General features: G+C 36.4%; 1 protein-coding gene across 1 annotated transcript in view; it reads left to right on the top strand.

The window, feature by feature from the left end:
- Positions 1 to 21252, top strand: part of LOC149414733 (ATP-binding cassette sub-family F member 1) — a 28385-nt gene extending 7133 nt beyond the window's left edge. The window contains exons 6-20 of the mRNA XM_089643481.1: positions 1405 to 1467; positions 2580 to 2714; positions 4033 to 4131; positions 4753 to 4925; positions 6064 to 6379; positions 6509 to 6796; positions 8362 to 8438; positions 9011 to 9159; positions 10292 to 10375; positions 10491 to 10728; positions 11349 to 11523; positions 12844 to 13022; positions 13864 to 14097; positions 14586 to 14744; positions 16775 to 21252. Coding sequence (XP_089499607.1) covers positions 1405 to 1467; positions 2580 to 2714; positions 4033 to 4131; positions 4753 to 4925; positions 6064 to 6379; positions 6509 to 6796; positions 8362 to 8438; positions 9011 to 9159; positions 10292 to 10375; positions 10491 to 10728; positions 11349 to 11523; positions 12844 to 13022; positions 13864 to 14097; positions 14586 to 14744; positions 16775 to 16876 — 2471 coding nt within the window. The 3' untranslated portion in view covers positions 16877 to 21252. The remainder of the gene's footprint in view (positions 1 to 1404; positions 1468 to 2579; positions 2715 to 4032; positions 4132 to 4752; positions 4926 to 6063; positions 6380 to 6508; positions 6797 to 8361; positions 8439 to 9010; positions 9160 to 10291; positions 10376 to 10490; positions 10729 to 11348; positions 11524 to 12843; positions 13023 to 13863; positions 14098 to 14585; positions 14745 to 16774) is intronic.
- Positions 21253 to 22034: the final 782 nt, after the last annotated feature.

Below are 22034 nucleotides of genomic sequence, written 5' to 3'. Positions count from 1 at the left end.
GTCCTATCAGTATTTGGTCTTCCAAAATAAAATCTACTTACAAACTTCGATTTATTTTTTTTAGAAGAGAAATATATTGCTTTAGTTATTTCTGTTAGTTTGCTCTTAAGTTGTTTTTTTTTTTACTTTGGTGCTCAGTTTGTCTATAAGGATTTCATCCTGGTTTGAGCGTGAACAACAAGACAATGTATGTGACGATTTCGCCATGAGTGCTTGTAATTCGGTACGAGTTAAGCAGCTACATGTTGTATGGTAACATAGATTGCACTTGGCACAGCGTAAATCTTTTTCATGTGTTGCCTTTTTGCGTTGAGCACAGTGAGATTTATCAAAAGGAGGCATATCCGAACTTTGTTTCAAACTTTTTCACTATGTTATTGTTGTTGCGAAATTTGTTCCCGGCAACTGTCAAATCAGAACACCATTTGCTGACGTTTTTTAACAGTTTTCGTACTTGGAATTGCGTAAAACAATAGTGGTTAACACAGTTTTTTATGCAGTATTTTTCACGTTTTTGCACTTTGGTTATTTCATAATCTATAATTTGATTGTTTTTCTGGAGCGATAACAGTGTACAAATAATTAGTCCTTTAACAATGGAGCGCAAATTGCCGGCTGCGTTAAAACCTTAACTGTAAATTGCAAATCAGGTAAACAAAAGTTCTGGCTTGCTTCGAAAATTGAATATTTTGTTACACTATTTGAACAATTCATCAAATTTCATATTTTCTAGCTCTGTGAAGGTTCTATTCAAATTCTATTATTATAAGATTATTGGCCAATTATTTCACAAAACTGAAATGATGAAAGAACTTGAATAGTACCTTCACAGAAATTAAAAATCCACTTTGAAATTTGATGAATTGTTCAAATTTTGTGTAACAACCTGTCCTTAGTTAGTCACTTTTACAAATCTGTTATAATTTACTCACCTCACCCATTTTTGCATCGCTACGCAACCCGATTTGTAGACGTTTCAGTTAAAAACGAACATTCAGACCCTTTACAGAAAAGTCCCACAATAGTTACCTTACTTTAGCATACTTTACTTTTCTGCGCAGGGTCTTGTTATTTCAATGTGTGCTCTTCGGCGGTCAACGAATGACTGATGTCTTAGTTTATCCAAAGCATTCTCGATCCCCCCTGGTGCCAAAAAGATGGTCAGGTAGTTTTGTCTCTAGCTTGTCAAAATGATATCCAGATTTTACGTTAGGGCAAGCTGCTCTTTTGTAATGTCTATGGCTCCTATGAAATATAAAATTTTACCGCTCGCCCAGAGTATTCTGAAAAGTATCACGATACACTAATAATTGAAGTTTTGAAAAAAAAAATTAGTAATTTTTTAATATGTTTTAGCATTGATTACAATGTGATAATTTCATGAAATAATCTTTCCGTTTTTAGGCAAAAGTAAAAAGGATGATGATTGGTCTGATGATGAAGATACCAAGCCCAAAGGAAAGAAAGGTTAGTTATTTTATTCTTAACATAATCCCAATATACGGCTTCAATAACAATGCTATGTAACTGGCGTTAACCCGGGAATGTTCCTCTTACTATCCTTTTGTCGAGTTTCGGTAGATTAATGGCGTTAATTAATGAATTAATAATAATAATCCATATGTATATCACGCAGCTTGTAGAATTACTTTTGTTCTGTTTCACTAAGTTTTCTGAAGCGGTCACAAATCCAAATATGCAAGATTAAAATAGTTTAATTGGATTAAAAGGGCCTAAAAATGAATGTACGAGGCTCAGAGTTGAAAAAAACAACCTTTGGAATATTTTTGAAATCGAGAAATTGTAGCTAAAATCTGTTTGGAACACCTCGAATATAAATTTTTTGCTAAATATCTTAATAATTATATGTATATGCATTAATGTTTTGATATTTGATGAAAAATTTAATATTATATATTTATTTAATTTTATTTGAATTACTTTTAGTTAATGTATGAAAACTTGCAGACATTTCCAGAGCTGGTTTTGCAACTACACAACTCATATGAACTCATACATAAAAGCTATTTCCTCAGCAGTTTTATTTGAGTGACACATTCTTTCTTTGGAACTCTCTAACTTCTGTTTTTATTTCTTTTAATGTATTTATGAAATATGTTCCATTTTACTGTGTTAAAATTCTGTTTTAAAATCTATACACACTGTTCATTCAACTCCCTTTTAAATTCGTTTTCTGATGTAAAAATAAGTTTCTTTTATTTTATTAATGTTGTCTTTCCCGAAATTAGTTTTTTAAAACTCACTGGGGTTAATATATTATAAACATTATTGTTATTATTTTGTAATGTATAATCACTAAATAAATATGTAATATAATAAAATGTAACAAAATGCTAATAATTGAGAAACTGGATGCAATAATGACTTATGATAAAAATGTAGTTTTGAGTAAAACGCATGGAAAGTATTTTAGAAATGCGTAGTACCTATTCACTTGTAACTAGTGTTCAAACTTTTATGTGTAGCCCTGTCTGTGTAAAACCTACAGAAGTAATATTTACACAGCAGATAAAGAAGGGATTAGAGATACCAAAGTTCCTCAATTGTTTAAAATTCAGTTGTAGCCAAGAAAGGAAAGAAAGCAGAGTCCAGCGAAGACGAGGGCGAGGAGTCCGAAGATGACAAGAAGTCCGTTGGTTCCGTGCCGGAAATAAAGAAACTGGCCAAGCAGCAGCCGAAGAAAAAGACCAAAGGTAAGCGTAGTCTAAATCATTTGTCTTCTTCAGAGCTATCTTGGATATAAAAATACAAATTAGAATCTTGAGAACATCAAGTAGCAATACTGTTTATTCTACCAATATTTCAATGCAAAGTTCTACGATGATTCATTGATCCATTCGGCAAATGTAAATCCGAAATTCGAACACGATTTGCATTATTCGCGAACTTGTATTTGAAATGATTTGCCGACTTTTGTTTTCCTTCGTCTTACAACATGAGTTTCTCCAAGACATAGAAGATTGGGATTAATATGATTTTTTTTAATTACAAAACATGTGATTTTGAGATAGTATGTAAAAAAAAAAATTGAGATTGATGTGTAAAATTGCGACTTTTATCCATGAATAATTAGTAAATTGTTAATTATAATCCATTTAGTCCAGAATTTAAACTGTTAATAAAATAATTTTCTGTTAAGATGCGCAATATGCTAATTGAGTTGTTTTAAATTTAAAATAAATTAATCCTTCTCTCCAAATAAGAATCTAATTGAGCTTTAAATTGGTCAATGAAATGTTGTGGAAGTTTGTTCCATGCATCCACTACTCTATTTGCAAGTAAGTGTTTATATTAGTAGTATGGATGACATGTTGTGGAAGTTTGTTCCATGCTTCCACTACTCTATTTGCAAGTAAGTGTTTATATTAGTAGTATGGATGACATGTTGTGGAAGTTTGTTCCATGCTTCCACTACTCTATTTGCAAGTAAGTGTTTATATTAGTAGTATGGATGACATGTTGTGGAAGTTTGTTCCATGCTTCCACTACTCTATTTGCAAGGAAATGTTTGATTTATATTTTTGTTATTGGTGAAGATTTCTTGAATGCAAGGGCAACTATAATGTCCAGATATAATTTTGTTATTGGTGAAGATTTCTTGAATGCAAGGGCAACTATAATGTCCAGATATAATTTTGAGTCTCAATCAAGCACCTCTTTTTTTTGATGTGGTATTCTTAGTTCCTTGAGTCTATCTTCATATTGCCAGTTTTTTAAAGCTCTTGGTATTTTTGTGAATCGTCTTTGTACTCTCTCTATTAGCTTTGTATCTTTTGTAAAATGTGGTCTCCTTATTTGGAAAGCGTATTCCAGGAGATGTATATTTTTAACATCAAGTCCCATGTTAAAGGAAGATTTTCCTGATTGAATAAATTATTTATTGAATCTAATCAAATTTGCCCTTTTGAAAATTCTAGCGATATGCGGCTCCCATTTCAAGTCTTCTGATATGGTAACTCCTAGATCTTGCTGTAACGTCACTGTTTAATGTTTATGTGTACATATTTACAGCTAAAAAGAAGGATGACTGGTCGGATGGTGACAGCGATAAGGAGCTCAAGTTAGACGCAGAAGAGGAGCCAATTGCAAAACCAGTTTCTAAGAAAAAGAGTGAGTTATTTTCCTAAATAATTATTTTGTTTGTATGGGTAACTAGACCTCGCGTCCAAAAAAGTATGTTTCTAATTTTCTTTTATTTAACCTTATCCGGGTGGGCCTTTTTTTATCACTAGTGAGCGCAGGGCGGAAATCTACCGCCACCTCGTTTTCACTTATTTTACAGCTAATATCTCACCATAAACTTTTTTAATCGGGGTTATTTTTAATAGAATCGTCAAAAAACATGTTTAAACAATGAAAACATTTATTAAAACTTGAACAATATATAAAATAGATATATGTACAATAAACAGTCTCATTAAATTTGGGTTATCAAGTATCATAATACAGCTGTACTAGGTATATCAAAATAGGAATGCATTCGTAATAGATACGTATCTCCATGAAGAACAAGATGAAAATTATGAGAAAAACATGAAACACACTGTCGGCGTCCTTGACTCTGCACGCAGCGCAGGACTGCGAGGAGTTTAGAAGCCTTGTCCACCAGGGATATTGGAGAGGGGGTCACGATCCTTGCAATGAGGAAACAATTAAAGAAGAAGATAAGACATATATGTAACAGAATATCAGTTACCTAAATTTGTCAATATTAATTTGATTTATGTTTAGATAAACCGAAGAAGAAGGCCGTGTCGGAGTCGGAGCCAGAGGAGGATTTAGCCGAAGACCTGAAGGAGGATTTAGCTGAGATAGAGCGGGAGCTGGTGCAGATGAAGATAGAGGAGACTAAGGCGGAAGAAGAGGTCAAGCCAGAGAAGGCTGCGGAGAAGAAGGACAAGAAGGTACAGCTACGGAACTTTTATTTTCATTTTAATGCTGTTTATTTAGTGCTGCAACAGATCTAACAAGGCCCATCAAACTCTATAATACAAAACCAGGGACCTAAGAAAATTCCAAAATATATGAAAATGCATCTCATAAAAAGAGCAAAATAAGGTGTATGAATAAAATCTGATTGTAATAATATATATTCAGATATTTGTAATCACACACTATTGCTCGTTACTCGTTCTCACTTGTCTAGTTCATACGTCGCACATCTCTTGGTATCTTGGCTAAGCTATTAATCGCTTGAGTCCCGCCGTATCCATTTGACGGATTAGTAGAATTATTTTTACTATTAATTTTTGTGTTATGAAAAGCAGTTTTGTGTTTTTTATAAGTTTCACCCCATCCTTTAATGTATTATATATTATCTGGTGAGGCGGTAAAATTTACAAAAATATCATTTTGCAAAAAAAAAAAAGTTATCTCAAAAATAGAATCAGCTGGCGGACAGCGAAAATTTTACATTAGGACAGAATTTATTACAAGACAAGAGTCCTTGTGCATTAAAAACTAAATTCACTTGAAAAAAATGATTACAACAATCTTGTGGCTTGAGGTATTATCAACTTTCGTTTAAAATAATGATTCTAATGGGCGCTACGTCATTTAAACATAATGACAAAATTAATAAAAAGTAAAATGGTGGAGCCAAAGTTTAAATTAATACTGTGTAACTGATGTTTTTCATTCACGTGTCTGCGAACAATGCCACTATCCGAGCAATTCCTGGAGAAATGTAGCACCACCTCTCTATATGTCCACTCATCGTGAACCATAAATCAACTTCTATAGATTGATAATTTCGGGCTCTTTGTATGAAATAAATTGGTCCTAAAAAACCATAGATATGCCAATATATAGACAGTAGAATTCTCATTCGGAGCCTACTTATTATACTATACACCAATGAAAAACATTGAAAGTTTATTTCATAGATTTTCAGAGTTTTTTCATTGGTGGATATAGTTAGGCAAACGTATGACGCCACAATATTTCGGTTCTAATTACAGGGGGATTTGACTCCGTCAGTCCCTCGCCATTTGCCCTTTCCGTCCTGCTTCAATCCTCACAGAAGTTCGCATCATTTTTCAGGATAAAAAATCAAAGACCCTCTCAAAGAATGAGCTGAAAAAGAAGTCCATCAAGAAGCGTGCCATCTCCAGCGACGAGGAGATGGAAGAGGAGGCAGAGCTGAGCGACGAGGATGATGAAGACAAGAAGGCCAAGGAGGCGGAGGCAGCCCCGGCTCCCGCCGAGGACCTGACCAAGCTGACGCACAAGGACAAGAAGAAGCTGAAGAAGCAGCAGGAGTACGACAAGCAAATGGAGCTGATGACCAAGAAGGGTGGACAGGGGGCCAGCGAATTGGATAGTAACTTTACTATTAGTCAGATGCAAAAAACAGCAGGTAATTTAAATAATAAATAAACTCTGATTCCAATTAGCATTACAACCTGTGCCTACCGCATTCATATATTACAGTCTAGTACATACTCTTCTGTTTAAAAAGGTTGATTGCATCTCATTGAATTTCCAGGTCAAATGGCAGCACTGGAAAACGCCATCGACATCAAAGTTGAGAACTTCACCATCAGCGCAAAGGGCAACGAGCTGTTCGTCAATGCCAACCTTTTGATTGCAAACGGGCGGCGCTATGGACTGGTTGGTCCCAATGGTCATGGCAAGACCACGCTGCTGCGCCACCTGGCCACGCGGGCGTTCGCCATACCGCCCACCATCGACATATTGCTTTGCGAACAGGAGGTGGTAGCCGATGACTTCACGGCCGTGGAGAGTGTGCTGAAAAGCGACGTGAAACGAACAGGTTTGAACACTCTTCTTAAAGTTCAAATATTTTTAAATATGCCAATGTACTAACTAACCATCACGCTGATTCCTCGCAGGGGTAGACAGAGAGGACGGACCTCCAAACAAATCGGTCTTGGCACACACTCCTTGGCTTAGTCACAATCTTACATTGTCTTATACATACTCTTCTATTATTCTGACTCTTGACATGACCTGACTCAAGTATCTGATTCACTTGATTGTGCCATGTCTTCCTCGGGTGTCCCTGACTTCTGCTACCATTCACATTTACGTCATATATTCATTTACGTCATAGGAATTGAACACACTACGCCTGGGTGGGATCCAAATGCGATGTCAACTCTGCCACCGACTCGGTCACCAATTATAGACTACTAGCTTTCCTTCATTGGACCTTTTTTTGTTAGCGCCAACTGCATTCAGTCCTCCATTAATGGAGTTACCTGCATTTACACTTCGTTCAATATCTCTGTCAGCCTTCCCATCTCACATAAATATACTTCCTAAATACACAAACTCATCCACCTGCTCCAAGTATTCCTCATTCACAACTATATTGCACGCTGTTTTCGTACTCTCTCTCTCTCAAACATCGGGACTTAACACTTACTTACATTCATCATTAACTCATTCTTCATACATACTTCGTTCATCCTAGACACGAGAGACTGAAGATCTTCCATGCTGTTAGCAATCAGCACTGCATCATCAGTATACAACAGGCAACATACTTTCTGATTACTCAATTTCGCACCCAATCCCACCTCTTTCAATTCTTGTGTACAATTATCCATGTATAGATTGAATAACCACTAGTGTATTAGTGTAGCGTAGTGTGCTAGTGTATATATTAATTATATGTATTTAACCTGATCTACGCTGCTCTCACATATGTGATCCATCGGCCGCTATCCCTCTACGCGGATGTCACATTTGTGATCCATTAGGTTCACTAAAACACATATGTACATTGTGTCAAAATGCACAGCATGATGGGCTAGATTGTGTTGAAAAGGCCAATGTTCTAACCACTCGAGCAATGGCTACCGAAATTAAAATGATTTATAAATTTAACAGTTTAAAAAAAACCTGCAAAATACGAGATAAATGAGGAAATCTAGGTGGATTTATTGGCTTTAAATCGCATATGTTTCATTATTAATATTTGGAGGTATGATATTTAAAATCTAATGACTGAATTGAAAACTGAACATCTGGAAATATCCATCGCTCGATTACATAAGGTTAAACCAGTTTGAAAGTGAAATCTGTTGAAAATATTTGGGCTCCTTTGAATTGAATGAAATTTTTTTGTTGTTCAAAAGTAATTTTGTAAAATTTGTAATATTGTTGCAATTTAAGGCTATAATTTTGAAAGCTTACGGAGATATTATAGAAGATAGTTAACATAGTTACCATCTTGTAAACTGGAAGGTTAACGATATTTCCTCTACAAACTTGTAGTACAATGTTTACAAAGCTGTTTTGTGTTCAGTGTTTTCTAAAATATTACTAGTCCAAAAGAATATTTTTTTATTAGGAACCTGTTTATTCTTCTAGCCCTGATGAAAGAGTGCGTGGAACTCGAAGCCGTTGTGGTCAAGGGAAAGTTATCCAAGCAAGACAGATTAAATGAGGTCAGTATCTTCAATTTCATTTTGTATTGTGTATTATCATTCAGTGGTACGTTTTGGGGTGGAAGATACTCTCTGTACGACCCTGGTGAGAGACCACCACAAGCAGATCTGACCCCCTAAAGCGGGTCTCCCGTGACAAAATGTTTTCACAAACCATTGAAACATTGGGAAGTGGCCACAGTGTCAATTTTTAAGAACCATAAATAAAGTCCTTTTGCATTAACTTAGCCCATAGAGGCCGATTTTAACAAACTTTAATAAATTGAATGATATTTTAGTTAAAGCCACAACACGTAGACAATATCATACTTGATAAAGTGATTTTTATCTTTAACTAACCCAGTAGAAGTCATAGCCGAAGATATAATCAATAAATAAGGTGCGTGGGCACGATTCTTCAACGCTGGAAATGCAGGGCTCTGGTCCCTAGGAGTTAAAGAACAATGGCTTCCTTGCTTTTCTAAATTCTCTCTTCAGTTTATGATAGTAATCAATTTAGTTTTATGTGAATGGCCGTGTTTTAATCTTCGAAAGTGTGTTGTTTATCATGTGCGTGATTTATTTGTTGGCAGGTGTACGCAGAGCTGAAGGCGATAGGAGCCGACTCTGCGGAGCCGCGAGCCCGGCGGATATTGGCCGGTCTGGGCTTCAACAAGGAGATGCAGAACCGCGCCACCAAGAACTTCTCCGGAGGCTGGAGAATGAGGGTCTCCCTAGCTAGGTACATCAAACATGCTAATGTCAATTGTATGTGGTGGGCGTTATTCCTGCGTGAAATTATTCACATTCAATGATATCAAATTTGCTTTTCATTTAAGTGTCATTTTCAAAATTGGAACTGATTGCATGAAGAATAATTCAGACAAGTGATTAAGTAGGTACCTACCTAGAATACAATATTTTAGTAGAAAATTATTTGAATTGTCTATTTCAAAATTGGAATTATAATATCCCATGATTTTTCACAGGTCTGCACTTATATATTAATAATTTTGTACATTGCGTGAATAATTTATGTTGAAGTTTTTTACAGAAATTCAAATGTAACATTGTCGTCAAATGCCCAATCAGCGCCCTTTTGTATATTTTTTTAATTTGAAAGATCCTCGTTAAACGCCAATCCTAGGTCCATTTAAGCTTTCTACGAAATCGTTATCAGCCGACAAACATAACAACATGGCAGTTGTGCTTTTCTGCTGATTAAACATTGGTCTAAAGATGAAATCAGACTGGAATCAGTGTTTAACGGGGACCTTTCAAATGCAAAAAAAAAAAATTGGCCATTTGATAATAATGTTGCATTTGAATTTCTATGAAAACCCCCAAACTTGCTGTTGGAAGACACAGAGCTGAAGGCGATAGGAGCCAACTATGCGGCACATGTTCATTGTATTGTTTTGTTAACATATCACTGTTTTATGTGAAATTGACATCTATAATATTAAAATCATGACCATTGTTATTTACTGAAGTTTAGACAGTTTATGGATAGTTTTCGGGAGCACTCGTGCCATGGGCCCATTGTCATCTCCCGTTGCTCACCTCATTCCTTTAAGTCTATCCCGGTCCACTTAATAAAGTTCACCAGCGTTGTCATATTGAGCTATGTCTCCTGGTTTCTTCTCAGGTAGCTGAGCCTTGATCCCATCAGAGCAGGACATTGGCACCATAGGTGAATTGGAGTCTCTTCATACTCTTCATATTTCCTGCATAAATTGGTGTTTTCCACTTTCAACAGTTGCCTATATCTCCTGAGATGGCAGTGTCCATATTGAGTAGTTGCCTGGTTTCTCTATGATTTAGGGTCCGATCCGTTTATGAGTACATACTAATGTTTGTTTGATTTCTTCTAGAGCCCTGTTCATTGAACCAACACTGCTCCTACTTGATGAGCCGACCAACCATCTGGATCTCAACGCTGTCATCTGGCTTGACAAGTAATTACATATTTCCATTTCTCTTCTGTTTTAAGTCAATTCCGAGTTTTAAAAACATACGATGAAGTAGGATTTTGGTCGGGATCTAATTTGAATCTATTTGTTGTAATTTCAGTTACCTGCAGGGCTGGAAGAAGACCCTGTTGATCGTGTCCCACGACCAGTCCTTCCTCGACAATGTGTGCAACGAGATCATCCACCTGGACCAGTTGAAGCTGCACTACTACAAAGGCAACTACTCCATGTTCAAGAAGATGTTTGTGCAGAAGAGGCGCGAACAGAACAAAGAGTACGAGAAGCAGGAGAAGCGCATCAAAGAGCTCAAGGCGCACGGCACTTCAAAGAAGGCTGCCGTATGTTGATATATATTACTTACTAGCCCTAATGCGTCTCACTTTAGAATTTGACATTCTGGTCTTTAGCCCAAAATACCTGAAAAGACTCCGTGCAGAAACAGGTGGTCTATTTTGTAGATACCCCTAAAACGGATTGCAATCACAGCGCCAGGGGAAATGCTGTTCTTGTTCTACCGGTATTTCAATGGAAGATGCTCCGAGGAACTAGTTATGATGAACTTCCCTGATTTCTTCTACTATTAATTTCCGCATCATATTCTTCTCACCCTCCTTTCTTCGATCATCTGCTCTACATGCTCAAACCATCTGAGCTTCCCTTTCTTAAACCATTACATTTACATCAGCCATGCATTTTTTCCGGATCTCCACATTTTTAACATGGTTATAAGAAATTTTACCGCACATAAGTTTCAGAAGTCATTTCTACAGCATTCATTGTACTTTCATATGCTTCTGCCAGTTCCACGCGTCACTGCCATGCATTAGGATTGGTATCAACACTTCATGGTGGATTGTTTTTTGTTAGTTAGGATTTTAGTATTTTGGATAATTATTTATTAGTGCCAACCATGCTCACAAGTTTAATAATCTTAATATGTATTTGCATTGATTAACAGGAGAAGAAGACGAAGGAAGCCCTCACGAGGAAGCAGGAGAAGGGACGCAGCAAGATGCAGAAAGCGGAGGAGGAGACGGGCCCCAGCGAGTTGCTGGCCCGCCCCAAGGACTACCTGGTCAAGTTCTCCTTCCCCGACCCTCCCAACATGCAGCCGCCCATCCTGGGACTGCACAGTTAGTATTGTCACGCCGCCACCACTTGTCACTTTAAAAACCATTTCGAACCTGAATCAAAAATGGCAGTGTTAAAACATAATTGATGTTTGAATTCAAATATTTACTATTAAGGAAGTTAATTAAACAACAGGTTGTTTTACAGAATTTGAACAATTCATCAAATTTCAATATTGAGTTACAATTCTGTGAAGGTTCTATTCAAGTTCTTTCACCATTTCAGTGTTGTGAAACAACTGGGCAATAATGATATAATAACAGAACCTTCACAGAACTTGAAAATCAACTTTGAAATATGATGAATTGTTAAATTTTTTGAGAAACAACCTGTCCTTATTAGAATTATTTGAAATCATTTGAAACTCTAAGGGGGTATTTCACTATGTCGGGCTAAATATCTGACTAGCTATCCGTTGGCTGGCTTTAAAGATCGGAATAAGTTCGTTATTCAACGGCGACCGTTTCACCATTGTTTCGAGCTTCCGGATAGATAACACTCGAAATAGTCTGGCAACATCGCAAAATGTTTGCAGTTACTCCATCTACTGCCACGGCTGTCATGCGTCACAGTCCGCACACCGCAAAGTGTGCATTTTTTTGGTTATGTTATGTTGATTATCAGGTCATTTTAGATAGATTCGTGTCGAATTAATACATTGTTTCTTATTTTGAACACAATCAAATAATTCAGGATGGATCATACAAGCATTCAAACTCATTCAACAAAATTCGACTCACTTCTCAGCTGTCAAACTCGGAATGTTTTGACGCCATCTTTGATTCGAGGAATAGCGCCTAACGTGAAGTTCGAGCACTGATTAGTCAAATCGAACTTTAACCCGAGCGTTAGCGTTATTCAGATATAGTGAAAACGAAAAAATGACTAATCCGCGGATTAGTGCTTGGTCAGAACATAATCAGAGATAGTGAAATACCCCCTAAGCACGCCCGTCACTTATAACAAATCATACACAGTATACAATAAATACCAAATTGAGGTTAAACGCAAACGTCAACACAGTTGAAATATAAACATGGCTACTTACCGCCTGAATAAGTAGCTAGAATCCAATGAAAAAATACCATGCAAAGCCAGTATTGCCAGCAATTGGAAAACGAAAACTGCCAATTTTTATTTTTTCTGGATAGGGGGGGAAAAATTCTTTCATCAATCAATCAAATCAATTAATTTTTAAATATTCATATGGTCCAAAACAGTTAGTAGGATGTTATCTTTGTCCTTTGCTCAAATACCCCGGGAACCAGGAGACACGGGTGGCTGGACTAACATTGGATCATCACCTAATGTTTGTGTTCCAGATGTGGATTTCTTCTACGAGGGCCAGAAGCCGCTATTTAAGAAGGTGGAGTTTGGCATCGACCTGTCATCGCGTATTGCCATCGTGGGCCCCAACGGAGTGGGCAAGTCCACTTTCCTCAAGCTGCTGGTGGGGGACCTGTCTCCCTTCCAGGGGGAGCTGATCAGGAACCATCGCCTGGTAAGAAATCAACTAGATCATCGCTTAACATATTAACATTCTTATTATATTACATTAACATTAAAAAAATCTGAAAAAGAAGAAAATATTGTAAACTCTGGTTTGTATTTATTTTCTTCATAAGTCTCCGGAGTATTACTTGTGAAGACATAATATTGACATTAAGATATTATGTAAACCTCGTGTATCTAAATTCTACGCATTTCTAAACCACAAACATTTTGTGAAATGAGATATGAGGGCATCAGCAGAATGATGCCTGCTCATTAAATTATAATAGTAATATCTATATCTAATTATTATTATTATTATCTCTCCAAAATCCAAAGTTTACCAAATGCTGCACTTGCTTAGCATCTTCTCAGATAACTTTGATCTCATTATTAAAGAAAATAAAAGTAATGAAAATAAAAGTAATGTAAAATAATATTTTCATCATACCCCTACAATGAAGTTTACATATCTTAGCAGAGATATGCCTCCCTCAAATACTTCTGATTCGTACTAAGATTTGTGTTGTTAAGCCGTTTCTGAAAAATAATTTGAAGACGAAAATAAATCAAAAATTCTCCCTGTTTCTCAAATTACACTTAATTAATCATTTCCACTTTATTTACAATAACCTTCCATCATTCATAAACTTTTCCTAACCCCACTTTCTCACTGCTATTTTTTCCCTCCAATAACTCATCTGTCAAAACAACAGCTTTGCATTCTTTTCGTACAATTGAAAAATGGAACACATTCACAAATTATTTCATTAGAAAGTACCTACCTCAACTTTGTTATATTCTTTATAGCAGTAAAATTATGTTCTCGGTTAACCTTGTGTTGTGTTCAGCGTATCGGGCGTTTCGACCAGCACTCAGGCGAGCACCTGACAGCCGAGGAGACGCCGGCGGAGTACCTCCAGCGCCTGTTTGGGCTGCAGCACGAGAAGGCCCGGAAGGCCCTGGGTTCCTTCGGCCTGGTGTCACACGCACACATCATCAAGATGAAGGACCTGAGTGGGGGGCAAAAGGCCCGAGTGGCCCTGGCGGAGCTCACCCTCAACGCTCCCGATGTTATCATCTTGGTGAGTACAACCAAATACTGTAGAATATGTATTCAGTAGTTGGAGGTATTACAACTATGTAGTTGTAATACCTCCAACTACTGACATTTCTCATTCATTCTGATGGCAGTATGCTACACAAGCCCCTCCTAGTGGTTTGGGTTTTTGCATTCATTTTAATGGAATTTATGTGAAATACTTTCTTTATTTTACATTGATAAATTATATAATTTTATTATACTATACTTAAGTATATTATAATCCAACTTGATTATAACAAGCAAGATCTGAGCAACGAACAACGAGTTACTCACAAAACGGTTGGTTATAATTGTTCCTCATGTTAAATTAGCTACACATAATGTACAAACTTCTTTCCAGATGGCCAAAAGGAATTGAAAAATGAAGAACTGTTTTTATTCAATGTTTAATTACACTCAATTCATCAATTACATTTTGGGTTCCTTTTTGAGAATCCAATCGTAATTTTAAAAATTTTTATTTCTCAGGATGAGCCTACGAACAACCTTGATATTGAATCCATCGACGCGCTGGCAGAGGCTATCAACGCCTACAAGGGAGGAGTGGTCATCGTATCTCACGACGAACGGTTGATTCGAGAGACGCAGTGCACGCTTTATGTCATTGAAGAACAGACTATTAATGAGGTAAACAAAAAACTAACATATTTTTTTATTTACAGTAAAGCTTTGGTTTTATGTTTCACATATTTCATGTTTTCAGTCCCATTTCACTATGTACAAATATTTCCTCCAATTTCGTCATCATAACGGCACTACATCCCGTGGTGTTTTTTTTTTACATACTTATATTTGGACTTCACATCATTGAGACATAACCCTCGAAAACTGCAAGACTTTTGGCTTCCTTAACATTTATTTGGCCTCCTCCAAAAATGTTGTCCACTGGTTACAGTCTCTCGCCACTCGCCTCTAGTCTCTAGTTCTACGTCCTTCCCTTTTTGCTCCAATCCTCTTCCACACAGTCTATCCACCTCCTCCTCAGTCACATCAAACACGGTCACAACTTTGGCATTATATCATCAGACATTCTTTCCATATGACCAGTCCGTTGCAAATCTTTATGACCTACAGAATCTTAGAACGGTCTCATGATCTTTAAGATTTCAAGTTCTTGATTCATCTTTATCCTGTAACATCCATTTTCTAGTGTTCATTGTATACATTCTCATTTGGGCTCCTTCTGAACAAAACCACATCTTAGAAATAGAAAGATTACAAAAGAGGTTTATGCTTTACCTATATCTGTATATGAGGAAATATACATAATACTTAATCTACCTATGTTGGAAGAGGTTAACTCATGTGTGCCTAACGAGTTTACTGTTGGGAGATCCCATGCACTTTGTTATGCTCCGAAAGCGAGGACTTCTGTCCATCAGGGCGCGCCAATCAACAGAGCGACTCAACTGCTTAACGATTCTGCACTGACCATTGACATTTTCAATTATAGACAATTTTAGCGACTGTCTTTTGACGCTTGTCACAAAATAGTAAAACTTAACCTTTTTATAATTATATTTTATAATTGTTTTATTTCCTATTAAACTTTTCTAGTTGTACCAACGTAACATAACACAAAAATGTCACTTCCTGGAAGTTAATTTGATATTGTTGTCTTTGGTATTTTCATATATATAGTATATTAGATATACCAATAAAGGGTTTTCCAATAAGAGGTGTTATTTTGAATATTAATTAAGGAATTAATGATTTTTTATGGCCGGAATTGGATGGTCAATCGGATCTGGACAACGTTTACTTTCAACAAGACGGTGCTACGTGCCACACAAGCAACGAAACCATTGATTTTTTACGGGAAAAGTTTCCGTACCGTGTTATCTCTCGTAGAGGTGATCACAATTGGCCACCGAGATCTTGTGATTTAACACCTTGCGACTTCTTCCTTTGGGGCCACGTGAAAGAGAAGGTCTACGCCAACAGCCCAGCGTCGATTCAAGACCTCAAAGATGGAATTCGTGAGGATATCGAGGACATAAGGCAGCCACTTTGCGATTTGGTTATGGAAAATTTCATGAAAAGGATATGGTCCTGTAGGCGTGGTCGTGGTGATCATTTGACTGATGTTATTTTTCACTATTAACAGCATACCTTCCTTTTCATAATGGAATAAACATTTGATCATTTATATTAAAAAATGGCATTTTTCTTTGAATATCAAAATAACACCTCTTATTGGAAAACCCTGTATAATTCAATTTGGGTGGTGGGTATGGGACCGCCGCCCCGAGGATCATTTATTGGATAACCAACACCTATGCAACAGGTCACCCCAAGTGGTTCGCTACGTTTGGTGACTTAGCAGAGCTGTCCGGTTGTGTCCATGGGGTGAGGTTTGTATAAGTCCAAGGGTGGGATGGATTCATACGTCTGTCACTCCTAGACACACTGATCCCCAGATTCCTACCCATCCCTCTTACTTTTTCCTTCCCAGAACCCTTACAAAGGCCCTCCATGCAGCACTTCCGAAGATAACATAGACATCTGTAATGATATATTGGTGTATAACAGTTTTACAAAGACCATTAACAATAAATAAAAATTTCCTAGCTAACATCATATTTCTGCCCTCAGTTTTTTGCTAGTTTATGACGCCGACTACATACATATAATATTTATTTTTTGAATAATTTCAGATCGATGGGGACTTCGATGACTATAGGAAAGAACTGTTGGATAGTCTTGGTGAAGTTATCAACTCACCTTCAATAGCCGCAAACGCAGCCATTCTACAATAGAAACTGAGCAATATTGTTCAGCGTGCTAACAATTGTGTCCTTAGGTTTAACTTGTACGACTTTAAAAGTGCGTATCGGTTGCGAAAAAATTATGAAATTTTTGTATGTAAATGTAAAACTATGCTATTTTTTTTCAATTTGATCACAGTTTTTTTTTTTAAATGACTCAGTTTGGTAAATGACATATTTTATAAATTGTATGCTTAACCCTGTTCACCGCGAAGTCATAATTTAAAAAATAATCTTATAAATTTCGTAAAAGGATATAACAAATTATGATTTGCATACGATTTGGGTATTTTTTGTCAAGCGTTTAGTACTTAGCATGGTTAATTTTATCATATATTCCTCGTTGGTGCTTGCAATTTATACACATTGCATAAAAATTTCATAATACATTGGTTGACCAGTGATTTCTTCATGGTGAACAGAGTAAGGCCCTTCTCCCACAGGAATACGCAATCATCCGATACTGATGTCGTGTATTCACGTTGCAAACAACTTGTCGCATACAGTCTGAACACGTCACTACTGAAATCACGAGACTCGCATCGCTACCACCTCCAAACTAGCTTTTATAACCTTTTTCACAACATGTCATTTTTTGTTGACTGTTTTATTTCTAGATAAAATTTAAAAAAATATATGTTTATTTTAAAAAGAAAAACAAACTTTCCCGTGTTACGAATAACATGATAATATTTGAAAATCTCCTAACCACAACCACAGTGAGCGGAAAATGTTGCTTGTGTTGAGATGAAGGACTGGGTGGAACCCAACCGCAATGTCAACTCAGCCATCGATCGGTCAAAGCACACGCATTGTTAGAAAATGTCTGACACAAGTGATGATAGACTCATATTTATTAATTGCTCCGCTGTGTTTAAAATCTCGATGACGTGTGTGGTAACGGGTGACCGAATAACTCAACACACCTTTAAGTCTTTGCACGCGGCCGTATCAACTGTTGTTACGGCAAAAAGTCTATACTCACACGCGACTGTATCAACAGTTGATACGGAAACTTTGACGGCCGATATTCCAGCGCTCTTTCGTCATGAATGTATTTCTTGCTCACTTGAACATTCGTAGAACTATCACGATACTGACATCTACAAGAATTTCTCAAAAATAAAATTGTATTTCATAAAAAAAGATTGATAATCAAGTGCGCCTCTTCGCGCCTTTTAGTCCTTTAGTTTACATTTTTGTCAACGGATGGCGTTAGTACTAGTATGTCATTCACAACTTTTCATAACTAAAAATGATAAGTGCTCATGGTGTCCCACTTGTGTCTATCACCTAAGTACACACACGCCGAGTGAATGGCGGGACCACATTCAAAAGATACTAGATATTGTATGAAATTTTATGTTATTGTTTTTATAAACATCTAAGAGTGTTGACACACGAGGATTTGTTTTCATATTGTGGAGAATAATCTGTTCTGTCTAGTCCAATAAATCTAATATAGTCCAATAAATCATGCCAGAATGCTATAATTTAACATTTAATTGCGTGCATAGGTATTTGAAAATATGTACCGCGTACGGGTATAGATAAAACGGAGCAAATTAAGGCGTTCAAAAGGTTAATATGGGTTAGTTTTTTTCATCGCTTTTGATGACTTTATATCACTTTTTAAAGGTGTGTTGAATTGTGGTTGTGTTAAGTTATCATGGAACCATGGTAACGACTTCGACTGGCTGGTCACGGGAGACTGGCATCCCCGACAAGTTTACAAAATGTCGGTAACATGAGCCTATATGTACCAACCTCCGCCGGGATGTACGGCTGTAGTCGTCAAGATACTTGAATCATCGAGTATCGGATATTTGCGTATCCCTATGGAATAAAGGCCTAGAAGTCATTTCAGCCTTATTTACAAAAGGAATTATTTTTTTGCATAAATAGGTATGCAAAATTAATTTTACGATCATTTATTTAATCCTCTTACTTAATATTTTGGTGAATCGATTATACACGCTAAAAATGCCTTCCATGTTGATTTGAATGGAAACCGATGTCGCACTGACTTATTATCTTTTGGTTCTAGCCCATTTAGCATGCACTCTGTCTCTCTTACACTGTTTGACTTCGTATATCGCCATTACATTTGATTTAAATGAAAATTTCTTGATGATGAAACACAGTTCTGTATACGATCGGTCTGGCCTTTGGATGATGAAACATGCCCAAACATCGCATTTCTTGTGTTCTTAATTCTATGGCCTTAACGCATTACGTATACAGGGTGTTAAGGGAGGTACCTGACAAACTTTAACCTACATTTTTTACTCCGAATAAGGTCAGGGATCACTGGTTAGGTTGTAACCTGTATACAAGCGCCATTTTAATATCCTACCTTTCAACATTATACGTAATAGGCAATGTGTAATGCTAACATACAAATAACCAACAACTCTTAAATACTAACATTCAATAGCTTAACTTTCCCATAACCATTAGGGGTAACTGAATAACCCCACTGTTCAAATTCTCCTAGTAACAACTACTTATATATAAATAACCCACGTAAGATATACACGCTTTTCTTAATCCCTTGAAAACTGATTTTATAAAATGGCCCACACGGAACTCGCATAAGAAGATTTGTTTTCGGTAAACCTTTTAACCACTAGTGAGGTATATAATGTGATATACCGGCCGGCAAACTGGATAATTAGTTTGTCCGGTGTGAGTTAAGTGATTAGTGTACGACTCTTAAAATGATATTTAAAATTAAAAGTAGATGGCAGCACTTACTGTTCATTACTGTTCTACAGATTAATGAACGAGACACCATAAGTGGTATGGGACGTTTCTCAGCACATTTGATTTAAGGCGATGCACTACGTCATGTAATATTTTGAATCGAGCCGCCATCAATAAGACTCCTTACGTAGATGGCGTTAAGGCTTAAATTCCCGCTTAACACCATTCAGCTGTTTTGATTTATGCAAGAAAAAAACATGGCCAAAAAGTGCCTTTTATTTTATTTTGTGAATATTCAGGCATAAATATTTAAATGTTTTCCGATCATTTTATAAATAACTTAATTTGCCACATTATACAATAAAATCATAACCGAAAATGGGTTCATAAGTAGGAAATTATGAACTTTAAAGCAGTTTTTATAGGTTTTTATATTTTTTTCTGGGCTTATAAAAATACTTATCTAAAAAATACTCGATTATTTCAAAGGCCAAGATGTATTCTACTCACAGTATTTATTTAAAGCATCTGAAACATTTCTAGGCGACCAAATTTTCAAACCAAAAACACATGATTTTGCATTACTACATAGTGCATCGCCTTAACTCTGGGTAAGAGAGTTTTACTGTTGCTAATTTTAGGGGGCTAGTCAGTGACACCGTATGAGAACATGTTTTGTTTGGTAACTTGTGCTTGTGGAAGGTTAATTTGTTTGTTGCGTTTCGCAAACTTTTACTTTTTAAGACGTCCAATTGTGCAGGACGGACTTTTGCTAATGTAGACTTAAAGTCATAATTTTATTCATAATATTAATCAAACTGACAAACGTCGGCCATTTTGGGGCCAAATTTACAATATTAATACATGTATACCATCACACGTAGCGCGTGGGCATAGCCGCAGGGGATTTTGGGGGTTCACTCCCCCTCGATATTTTGAATAAAGCTCGCTGCCACTCGCCGTCGATGATTCCCTCAATCGGTTACCTTCAAGACATAATAACTATCACCGTGATCAGATTACGATTATTTTTTAACTGTGCCATTACTTAACTAAATGTGCCTACTACAATACAGATTTACACTAACTAAAAATAGATGTAATTGTACTGTATTAGGCTCGCCATTCTGCGCGCTTCTTCACAGCGCAGTTCATTGTTGCACTTTTCTGCACGGTGCGCGGAACGTTTCTTTCAGAAGCATTTGTGTAATGTCCACTATTACATCGATGTATTGTAAAAATCTTACGTTACCCCCCTCGCCACGCCAGGGCTTTTTGAGGGTTTTAATTTTCATGAATCCCCCCAAAAACCAGAACCTGGCTACTTCTGTATTCCTATATCTAGTGGCGCAAGCAGAGATGCTAGAATACCATACATCTTCTGACGCACAACTCTTTCTATATTAACATCATGTTTACCTTGTTTAAATAAACTTAGTTTTTAGATAGGATAATAAATTGTAGGTATATTGTATGTTATGTCGAATGTAATGGAGAACTGTTTGTATAATATGTGTATTTTATGTGATGGTAGTCAGGTCACTTTTTTAAAACGCAGTCTGAGAAATAATAATGTATGATAATAATTATAGGCAATTGATTTGTACATTCATACGCAATGTTTATTTATTATTTGTCCATTAAATAATTATTGATTCTTACAGTCTTGTTTTATTTATTTTTAAATATGTATGAACTTCACTCAGAATACAATGACAACTTATATAATACTGAACCTTAAAAAATGCTCTTGTATTCTATCTTTTCATTTGCACTTGAAAACATTGATTTTTTTGGTTCCATGATATTTCATCAAAGTGAAAATTCAACACACCTTTAAAAAGTGATATAGAGTCATTAAAAGTGATGAAACAAAAACTAGGTTTACCTATTTAACCTAGTTTTTGTTTCATCACTTTTCATGACTTTATATCACTTTTTGGAGGTGTGTTGAATTGTCATTTTGATGACATTTTAGGTCACCGATTTTTTTTATCCGTGAAAAAGTGCATTGAAAATTCTGTGTCAAATGACATTTTTTTTTTTTTTTAAAGAAAGACAAATATTCCCGGGTTATGAATAACCTGACAATATTTAAAAATCTACTACCACCACAGTAAGCTGAAAATGTTGCTTGTGTTGTGATGGAGGACTTAGCCAGCCGAGGAATTGAACACACTACGCCTGGGTGGGACCCAAACGCGATGTCAACTCGGCCACCGAACGGTTGAAATAAGGTAAATTATTGACATAATTTTTCATTTTCAATAGTCATAGAACTGTATTTATATATACGATAGATTATCTGGTAAGACAGTACATAATTTTCCAAAAAAACATGTAATTTATTTTATTTAACCAGCCTTTTTAGTGGTTGAGCCAGTGAGCAGTAAAACGTGGTGGGGGGCGCTACTCGCCCTAAAAAATAGAACAAAATGGATTG

This window comes from Hesperophylax consimilis, chromosome 19 (assembly GCF_061612785.1).
Source record: "Hesperophylax consimilis isolate HC1 chromosome 19, BYU_Hcon_1.0, whole genome shotgun sequence".
NCBI classification, from domain to species: Eukaryota; Metazoa; Arthropoda; class Insecta; order Trichoptera; family Limnephilidae; genus Hesperophylax; species Hesperophylax consimilis.
This window is presented reverse-complemented; position numbering and strand designations above follow the sequence as displayed.